Source organism: Vigna angularis, chromosome 6 (genome assembly GCF_016808095.1).
Source record: "Vigna angularis cultivar LongXiaoDou No.4 chromosome 6, ASM1680809v1, whole genome shotgun sequence".
NCBI classification, from domain to species: Eukaryota; Viridiplantae; Streptophyta; class Magnoliopsida; order Fabales; family Fabaceae; genus Vigna; species Vigna angularis.
In genome coordinates this window covers 37,402,763-37,412,460 of record NC_068975.1, presented here as the reverse complement: position 1 = coordinate 37,412,460, position 9,698 = coordinate 37,402,763, and the positions used below count along the sequence as shown (strand labels likewise).

At 35.8% G+C, this 9,698-nt stretch overlaps 3 protein-coding genes across 5 annotated transcripts; 1 reads left to right on the top strand and 2 right to left on the bottom strand.

The window, feature by feature from the left end:
* LOC108343275 (uncharacterized) lies at positions 1–4,931 on the top strand. Of its 2 annotated transcripts, XR_001833477.2 has the most exons (6): positions 1–397; positions 1,660–2,581; positions 2,703–2,798; positions 3,026–3,162; positions 3,583–3,823; positions 4,582–4,931. XR_001833477.2 is itself a non-coding variant. In XM_017581453.2 (5 exons), exons 1-5 carry the CDS (start codon positions 141–143, stop codon positions 3,758–3,760), a joined length of 1,590 nt encoding a protein of 529 aa, XP_017436942.1. In that variant the 5' UTR covers positions 1–140; the 3' UTR covers positions 3,761–3,997. The 2 variants fall into 2 exon arrangements, 1 of the variants encoding a protein (XP_017436942.1); XM_017581453.2 differs by lacking the exon at positions 4,582–4,931 and having other exon boundaries at positions 3,583–3,997.
* A 460-nt stretch (positions 4,932–5,391) lies between these two features.
* LOC108342548 (3-ketoacyl-CoA synthase 7) lies at positions 5,392–7,264 on the bottom strand. 2 transcript variants are annotated; one of them, XM_052879392.1, is made up of 2 exons: positions 5,768–7,264; positions 5,583–5,685 (listed from the first exon to the last, which is right to left on the bottom strand). In XM_052879392.1, exons 1-2 carry the CDS (start codon positions 6,846–6,848, stop codon positions 5,618–5,620), a joined length of 1,149 nt encoding a protein of 382 aa, XP_052735352.1. In that variant the 5' UTR covers positions 6,849–7,264; the 3' UTR covers positions 5,583–5,617. The 2 variants fall into 2 exon arrangements, with proteins under 2 accessions (XP_017435827.1, XP_052735352.1); XM_017580338.2 differs by having other exon boundaries at positions 5,392–7,264.
* A 98-nt stretch (positions 7,265–7,362) lies between these two features.
* Positions 7,363–9,545, bottom strand: LOC108342048 (uncharacterized). Its single transcript, XM_017579751.2, has 7 exons — positions 9,396–9,545; positions 9,015–9,271; positions 8,868–8,926; positions 8,550–8,610; positions 8,305–8,395; positions 8,144–8,220; positions 7,363–7,746 (listed from the first exon to the last, which is right to left on the bottom strand). Exons 1-7 carry the CDS (start codon positions 9,421–9,423, stop codon positions 7,630–7,632), a joined length of 690 nt encoding a protein of 229 aa, XP_017435240.1. The 5' UTR covers positions 9,424–9,545; the 3' UTR covers positions 7,363–7,629.
* Positions 9,546–9,698: the final 153 nt, after the last annotated feature.

Below are 9,698 nucleotides of genomic sequence, written 5' to 3'. Positions count from 1 at the left end.
ACGTGGTTAATCCGCGCGTGAAACTAGCGTCTACTCTCGTCCCTCCCAGGAGAGTGACGTTGCAACGATATCATACCGACATGTTTCCTACTCTCTCTCTCTCTCTCTGCGCATTCTTTTCGGCGATCCGATCTGAGTGAATGAGAGTGTGTATCGGCATGGATTCAGCGTTTGCGAGAGGAAGATCGAGATCCATGTGTTTCGCAGCCTCACTCGTATATATATTATTGTCTTCCATCGCAGTCACCACCTTCGCATCTATCCACATCTACGATCATGAACCTTTCCAAGAAGTCGGCAATGCCTACCTCCTCGCCGGTGGCAGCGAAGCTATCGTCGCTGAAGCTTCCACCGCTTCTCAAGGTAGTTCCATCCATGACGGCCGTTCTTACATCCGGTAATCTCTCTCTCGATTTCAGATGCGAGATTGGTCAATTTGTGGCAAAACTCTTTACATGCTTGATTTTGACTGAGTCTGGGACTCTGAGGTACTTAAAGGGAAATACGTGGTCTACTTATACCTGATTTGGGTGGATTCGTGAATTCCTAACGATTTGGAGGAAAATATGTACTCATTGGTTTACCTATAATAGGGGGGAAACTAAACTACACTAATTGATAGAGTAGAGATAAATTGAGAGCTAAAGCAAAATTAGTCTTACCTTCCTTTTCATCCTCCGGAGCCTGGACTGATTAATTAGTCTGTTAGAAGTTAGAATTATATATTCATTATTTGTGAATGCGGCAGCTAAGATAAAATATGAACTATTTGTTAGGTTAGATTTCTACATTAGTTTCCTCAAAGAATGATTCGAGATGCTCCTGCGAAATATTCCTCAGAAACTATAGAAATACTAGCTATTCGCTATCTGACACATTAATATTGGATGAAATTTATTGTATATCACAATGTTTTGTGAGTTTCACTTATTTAATGATTTTTACTTATACTTTGTAGTTTCCAATAAATTTTAAAAGTAGTAGAAAGTGTGTTGTTAGCACTCGTTAAGAAAGTATTAAATGGATTTTAAGTTTCGAGGACGTGAAATGTATTTTTTTTTCTTTAATATTTTCTTCTTAAAGTATTAGGAGCATATAGCGTACTCTTCCTCACAATACTGCTATGATCTTTATGAACCAACACACCAATAGGCAGGGAAGATGTGCATCAATGAGGAAACCCCAACATTAAAGCATGAAAAGTATATATCGTTAATACTGTTCTTTGAAATTTTAGAATTGGCAAATGAAATCGACCTCAAAATACTGCTGTGATCTTTATGAGCCAGCAAACTTATAAGCAGGGAAGATATGCATCAATGAGGAAACGTCAACATTGGAGCATGGAAAATATGTATCTTAATACTGTTCTTTGAAATTTTAGAATATGCACATGAAGTTAATAATTTATGTCTCTTCTCAAACTCCTGCTGTGGTCTTTATTAACCAACAAACTAATAAGCAGGGAAGATATGCACAACGAGGAAACCCCAACATTGAAGCATGAAAAATTTGTATCTTTAATGCTTCTGTTAAAAAAAAAAGAATGTATCTTTAGTGCTGCTCTTTTTGAAATTTTAGAATATGCATATGAAATTCAATAATTTATATCTCTTGCATAATCTGAGTGCACAACTCTGACTTTTGATTGTGGGATAGATTTGAGAACATAACCTTTCGGAGACCCAAAGCTGCAGCGAAGGCACGTGGTTCTGTGCCAGTACATATCATAATTTTTGAGGCTGCTGATCGAAATGATATAGGTGGTTCTGCTTATGGTGGACAACGGGCAATCTGTTGCACTCCTGATTTAGCTAAGATGGGTGTTTGTAAACAAGGAGAGATTATTAGGAGGCCTTCTGCAACAGATATTAATTGGCCAGTCGTTTTAGATGTACATTTCAAAGGAAAATCTGTAATTTCAAGTCTAGATTCTCAGAAAGTTTCCATAAAAAAAACTGGAATGTATAATTTGTTTTTTGTAGCTTGTGACCCCAAACTCAAGGACATGGTAATGAGTGGGAAGACAATATGGAAAAACCCTGATGGGTATTTGCCTGGTAGGATGGCCCCATTAAAGAAGTTCTATGTATTTATGGCACTGGCTTACGTCTGTCTTAGCATCGTCTGGTTTTTTCAGTATGTGAGATTTTGGGATGATGTACTTCAGCTTCAGCACTGTATCACAGCTGTCATTGCTCTTGGATTGTTTGAGATGATTCTCTGGTATTTTGAGTATGTAAATTTCAACAATACTGGAATGAGACCTATTGTGCTCACAACATGGGTTGTCACTGTTGGGACTATAAGAAAAACAATATCACGGCTTCTCATTCTCTCTGTTTCAATGGGTTATGGTGTTGTGCGACCCACTCTTGGTGGTCTTACATCAAAGGTTCTTTTACTTGGAATAACTTACTTTCTGGCATCGGAGTTGCTGAATATTACTGAATATGTGGGGACCATCAATGATGTATCAGGAAGGGCAAGGCTCCTTCTTGTTCTTCCCGATGCCTTTTTAGATGCATTTTTGATATTATGGATTTTTACATCACTTTCAAGAACGCTGGAACAGTTACAGGTATCTTTTCCTCAAATTGCTATTATTTTGGGGCACCATACCTCTAAATTTGTCTATTCTTCTGGATCTGTGATGAACTTGCTTCTTCAATATGTTTGATTTGTGTTTGTGTGGTTGTCAGGCAAAACGAAGTTCTGTTAAGTTGGATATATACAGGAAATTCTCAAATGCATTGGCAGTAACAGTGATCTCCTCAGTTGCTTGGATAGGATATGAGGTGAGGCTTATAATCAATTTTTTTTGTATCTTGCACAAAAATAACATTTACTTCTTGTAAATGAATAACTGAAATTGGTGTTCTATTTTAAAAGAAAAAAAAAAGCGTTATTCAAATTTCACTGTTTGGATACCACATTTTTGCTTCATGGAATTTTACCGTCACATTTCTTCCATCTTTTAATCTGTCATCTGGATTGCAATCACACGACTATTTTTCTTTTACAGGTATACTTCAAAGCTACAGATCCTTTCAATGAGCGCTGGCAGAGTGCTTGGATCATCACTGCATTCTGGGACGTTATAGCATTTGCATTACTCTGTGTTATATGCTATCTCTGGGCCCCATCCCAAAGTTCTCAAAGGTGAATACCTAGTGATATTAGGCTTTTCGTTGTTGTAACATGACATTTTCTTCCCCATATTTATCATTGGTTATATTTCTGTCAAAGCGCTTCATTAAATGAATCTCAACAACAGTTAGGTTACAAGCATTTGAAATTTATGGTTCCTCTGATGAAACTACGATGTCTTGAAAGGAAACCTTTGTTGTCCACAGACAGAGCAATCTCGTGTGCAAAACTTACCTGTTATTCATAGTGGATTGAATGATTTAGGCATATTATGGTGTATAAATGCAGTAATATGGGATGCATCTGGGCATCTGGTACCAGATGAACTTTGTGCTAGCTTCATCGGATTATTCATTTATATTTATGTCAAGCTAATGTTGTGATGTTGTGCTGGCTTGTTATGTCTGATTCGTCTCTGGAATCCATGTATAGGTATGCTTATTCGGAGAAAGTGGGAGAAGATTCCGATGACGAAGAAGCTCAGTCTCTCACTAAGGAAAAACAGGAAGGTCAAGTTGAACTAAGTATAGCTCGGCAAGAGAAGAATGTAGGAACTGATGGATCCTTTAATCAAGAAGACGAGTCAGAAGAGGAGGATAAAAGGGAATGATCTCTTCACAGTTTTTATTAACCACACTTGCACTGCTTATACAGCTGGGTTTCCAAGTCTTAGGTTTGTGCCACAACCCTTCACAAGAAGTGTTGTAAAATTTTGTTCATTTTGTACCGGAATAGAACAACTTCATATTCTTTGTTTTAGAATGCTTTTTGTTCTGTATGGAACTAATGTATATCCAGTGATTGCACTTGGTGATGATCAAAATTCTTTTTCCTTTTTTTGCCCTCACGGTTGTGCTGCAGTTCGAAATCTCTTCGGCTCTTGGAATAGCATCTGTGCATAATTAAAAGAACAGAGAAGCATATCTTGATACATCGTGCGAAAATAGCAAAACGAAATCACTCAAATGCTAAAAATAATTGTACAAATTTTAACAGCACAAGATACTACAAATTACTACCTTTTTAATTCACTATTTCTTTAATTTTATTTTCTTAAAAAAGTAGTGGCAGAATGTGTGAACTCCATAATCTCGTTTTCATTATTTCACTATTTGGATTTTAGTTATGAACTGCAAACTAATTATCATTTATAAAATCTCATGTTAGTATATATTTGTTATTAGTTAATCTATTATTCACTATATACAGTCATGATAACAATATTTACCATTTATATTCCAGCCAATGTCTACTATCTACTTTATTATTAGCAACTTATTGCTTTTTGCCAGTTTGAATAAAGTAGAATAACTGATGGAATTTTTCAACAACTAGGTCCAGATTAAAGGATTTTCAGTGACCCTAGAGCTTGGGTTTGTGTTTTGTCTTTAACTTTTTACTCGAAACTTTATCATATTCGTTCTTGTGCAGGATTTATTTGGGAAGGCTGTGTCACGGTATTTAGATGAGCCTGAAAAGAAGGACTTGCTGCTATACTTACTACACTGGATGCCAGGGCAAGGTTACGTGCTTGATTCATCAACAAGGAATTTAATCCTCAAGAATTCACACTTAATAAAACATCATTCTAACTCTACGATTGAGGAGATAGTGCGGGATGGTACGTTGTATCACTTCATTTTTTTTCAATTGAATTGTGATAAACAACATATCTACACCTTAGTCTAGTGGTGTGGATTGACGAGTTGTATATACAGCATAAATAAATATATCCCATCAAATAGTTATATGATTTATTCAGCTTTTTTATAGGTTATAATCAGCAACACGACTTCTTTTGCAATTATATCATCCTCAAAATGCTTATGGGTGGTAACAATTACGTCCTTATTTATTGTTACAACAACAGTTCATATGAATAGCAATAAAAGAAAGGGTGATTCTGTCAGCAAAGCATAAAAGATAAATTAAAAAAAAAAAAATTGTAATGCCAAATTATCATCACCATTTAGACAAATATCGGCCAAAGCAATCTTAAGATGAATCCTGCAAGTGTAAACCAATAAATATTTGTTACCCTATATTAAATTCTTTCTAGAGAAAAAAAAATATATTCGATGCTTTCTAATTTTAGAACCTTTACATTTTCTATTTAATATTTTCATGCCCTTTATTCTTTAACATGTACCTTAAAGCACAAACATATAAACAAAACTCAACACTGAAATGAAAATATAAAAGAGATGGAAGGTTAAATTATATTGTAATTTATTTTTCATGGTCATAAAATAAGCTAGTTATGATATCCAATTGTTCAACTGTCAATGTTTTTCAAACCTATTACAAATTCAACAGTCAAACACAGGTATCTCAACTGGATACAAATGGATTCTATCTGACCAAACATTTCTTACATTTGGATCAGTATCAGAAAGACACTTCCAAACTGCACTGTTACACTTGAATCCACTTCCAAAGGCAATTTGCCACACCCTGTCTCCTTTCTTCACTCTTCCTTTTGCCTCCAAATAGCAAAGTTCATACCACAGAGAAGAAGATGAAGTATTGCCAAATCTGTATAAAGTCATCCTTGAGGCTTCAACATCTTTCTTTTGCAGCTTAAGACTTTCCTCTATGACATCTATGACTGACTTACCTCCAGCATGTATACAGAAATGTTCAAAAGCCTTCTTAAAATTTGGCACATAGATTTCTTTTCTCCCTCTAGGCCATATTTTCTTGCAAATCACTGACCATCCAAAGCACAATTGTTCTGAATATGGCAAGACAAGAGGACCTAAGGTTGTTATATTGGTCCTCAAAGCTGAAGCAGCTACAGTAAGAAGAGATCGTGAGAGGGAAACACCCACCATCTCGTTTTCATCAGATTCTTGGTAAACAGACTTATATGCTTGGTCATTTGATCCTGCGTGGGTCCTTACAAGATGTTGAAGCTTGTACTTGGCCACTAGCTTGTCTTGTTTTCTGTTAGATAGTAAAATGGCTACTCCTCCCATTCTAAACAATACATTGGCAATAAGCATGGATTTGTCATTACCTCTGTAGCCATTTGAAGCTACAGCCTCCATGCTAAGAACTAAAGCCAATGAGTTGTTGTGAACTTTCAACTGATCTCTGGCCAAGTTTATTGACAACAGTCCAGCACTGCAACCCATTCCACTTAGGTTGACACTCTTGATGTTGCTCCTGAATCCAAACTTGTTTATGATCATTGATGAAATGGATGGTGTAGGACAAAATAGGCTACAATTTGACACAAGGATGTCAATGCTTTTAGGATTCACTTTGTGCTTGGAAAGTAGATCTCTGACAACTTTGAAAAGAACCAGTTCAACTTCTGCTTGTGCAGACTTCATAGAATCATTTGGGGGGATCTCGTGAACTGATTCTGGCATGCAAGCCTCGACTCCAATACCGGACCTTTCCAGCACTTTGATTTCAAAGTCTAATGTTTCTTTGTCAAAGTTGCATAGTTCAAAGTGTTCTACCATATGAGAGTAAGGGATGCGCAAATGATCAGGAGGCATATAACAAACATAGTCAATAAGATACACTGTCTGAGGTCTAAAACAAAAGTAAAGTATTATAACTATTAATGCTATGACTGCTAAGGATTGGGTGGTAGACATTGAGCATTTAGATATGAAAGACAAATTACAGAAAGAGTGGTATATGGATTGAAGAATTGTCATTGTCATAAGCTTAATCGTAACCATTTGAATTTTGGATATGATTTACTAGTTCTAATGTAAAGAATTAACTCATTTTGGTGCAAGTAAAGTTTTTATAGAGGTGAAGTTATATTCTCTTTCTCATGCGTTGTTGTTCCTCCCCGTTTTTCTCTAAACAGATGCATCCATCCATTATCACAAAATTTGTGTGATAACTAACAAGAAACTTCAGTACCTTGATAAATTGTGAGAAGGAGGAAATTCGGATTGCAAGAAAATGAAAATATCATGATTATAGAATGATACAACAAATTATGGATTGCAAGAGAAAATAAACAATGAAATGTATTATTTTATTTATAATGGGCCAAACTATTGAGGCCTTAACCCATTTTATGTTATGCTTTTGTGTCTAGATGTTTTTAATCCATTCATTAGATCCGTGGACCAGATTGAATACTCTCCATGATAGAATATATAAACCAAAAATCATACCATTAAAAATTGGAACTTTCGAGAGTGAGCTCCATCCAAGTGATTTAATAAAAATAAATATATATCCGCAGACAAAAATCTAAATAGATCAAAACTGAATCACAGTAATTTGAGTTTTTTCATAAAGTTACAGATAACACCACTTCCTTGTTAACCACGCAACCTAGTTCACAGAATTCCTAAACATTCCCAAAAATCAACTCATCTTAAAATACATTATGCAATAATCCCTATGAGACTGTAGCTTCAAATCACATTTGCGTGATATCTCGTAATGTTCAAACTTTTTTTAGAGGGATGCTCCATGAATCTTCTAAATTTAAAAGAGGTACTATGAGCATTCAACATCTGATTCATCCGGTCCATCGATGTATAGCTCAAAGTCATCACGACTCCACCTGCAAATTAGGTGAAGACGAAATGTAGCCATCTTGATTCCCATTAAACGCTGCAATTAAAAACAATCGTTACGTCAGCATGTCAGTTTCATAATCACAGAGTACTAATAATGGTACACCATCATTATAGTCTCAGTTACCAACACTTAAATTGTTAAATTGACTGAGACAAGAATGATATGGCTGAGGACGAAATGCATGCCTATTACAAACCCAAGTTATTGACTACTACGGGAAAAAATTGGAAAAGAGTACGGGTAATTTAAAGAGGCAAAGTAATCGGAAGCATCAACTTAAAGCGCGCTATATTTCCTCCAAAAGCAGTGTTACTCCCCGCAAAAAAACGAAAAAGATAGTTGTTGCCAATTAAAAAGGTCTTCCAACATTATAAAAAATGTTACAACAAGTCGAATGGATGATGCTGGAAACAGTAAAAAAATAACTAACCAGTATACGAGCAGCTTCAGGTGACAATGACTTCCCTTCCTCACAAACAACAAAATCGGAAACAAGCTCCACAACTCCTGTAAATATTGGAAAAAACAATGAAGCATGTCCACTGGTCAGGTGCCTTTATACCGAAGTTACAAAACATTGCAATAAAGTACCTTTGTTTAATCGAACAGGCATGCCTTGCTTTCGTAGAAAAGGTTCCATCTCATGCGTAAACTGCTCCAAGGGTCCCTCTTTGAGATCAACCTACAACACTCAGACAGTGAATGTGTGAATTCGTAAATTAGGATTGAATGAAGTACCCAACGATTATGAAAGACAAATGGTCTATGAAGAGTTTCCACTACACAGCCTTTGAATGGAAAAGTCAGGAATTACAAAAGGAATAGACTCTAAACACCTTTTCCGTGGCAAGGCTTCCTGTTCTTGCAAAATCGTATTCTTCAAATTCCTTAAACAGCCTGCAAAGGAACCAACAAAACTCAAATCTGCCTGAGAAAGAAAATAGGACACCTAGAATGACTACATAGTTGAAAAATCACAGAACGTAAAGACATGCCCTACATACGACTCGTAAATTTGCTCATTACCATAAATACCTAGACTTTTAATCTTACTACATTAAAAAGCTGTGAACAGATAAGGATATAAAACATATACATATATTGATAACATAAAAAGATAATACATAGCATTTTATTTTCAGTGTTCCCTATACCTTTCAACCTCTTCCTTAGACAAATTCGTAAAAACCATGCCAGCATCTCCGCGCAATAGCTAAAAGAACAAAAAGTATATAATTAGTATACAAAAATTAAATATAAATTATGGATTGAAACTGGAAAGAAAGGAGTAAGAATGCAACCTTTGAAACCTTATGAATGCCGGGACTGATCTCATCGGCGGCGGAGCGACCTAAGGCAACTTGCATTACCTTGTTAGAGCCAAGAAAGAACCTGCTACTAGATTTCAACTGTTCCCTAAACTCCTTGAATTTCTGATTCCTCATGTTCTCGAACGAGAACACGTATACGCACTCGTACTTTTCTGCAGCCTCCTTTATTCCATTCACAATCGCCTCTTTATGATCCCTTCCCTTCTTCTTCGTCTTCGATAGCGTAACTGCGTTTTTTCAGATACATCAACAAAACCATCGTTTTCGCTTCCAATTTAGATCACACGCAGCAACAACAACATCAAAGTTATAACTACAGAATAAGGATTGAGAGTAACGAAACGCACATACCTTGTTTATTTCTCTTCGACTTCGGCATTTTGAAGTTCTTCTTTCTCTTTGCTTAACCCTTTCGCTGTTGCGACTTCTCGTTGTAGGGTTTTGGTTTTGTTATGAAGTATCATATCACATAATAGACTCTGTATTTTACCTCCTCTTTTCGGGTTGGGCTTTGCGTATTTTAAATGGGCTTCCTGTGTAAGCCCATTATTTGTCAGTCAATTTTTTTTTGTTACTTTCAAATGTATAAAAAAATATATTTAATATATTTGAATTTGAAATATTTTACAATTTACATTTTTAAATATTTAAATT

Coding starts and splice junctions, on each gene's coding strand:
- LOC108343275 (XM_017581453.2), top strand. CDS start 141: ATGAGAGTGTGTATCGGCATGGATTCAGCGTTTGCGAGAGGAAGATCG. Junction 2,582..2,702: donor GAACGCTGGAACAGTTACAG/GTATCTTTTCCT, acceptor TGTGGTTGTCAG/GCAAAACGAAGTTCTGTTAA. Junction 3,163..3,582: donor CCATCCCAAAGTTCTCAAAG/GTGAATACCTAG, acceptor ATCCATGTATAG/GTATGCTTATTCGGAGAAAG.
- LOC108342548 (XM_017580338.2), bottom strand. CDS start 6,848: ATGGTTACGATTAAGCTTATGACAATGACAATTCTTCAATCCATATAC.
- LOC108342048 (XM_017579751.2), bottom strand. CDS start 9,423: ATGCCGAAGTCGAAGAGAAATAAACAAG. Junction 8,396..8,549: donor GAAGCCTTGCCACGGAAAAG/GTGTTTAGAGTC, acceptor TGAGTGTTGTAG/GTTGATCTCAAAGAGGGACC. Junction 8,221..8,304: donor GCCTGTTCGATTAAACAAAG/GTACTTTATTGC, acceptor CAATATTTACAG/GAGTTGTGGAGCTTGTTTCC.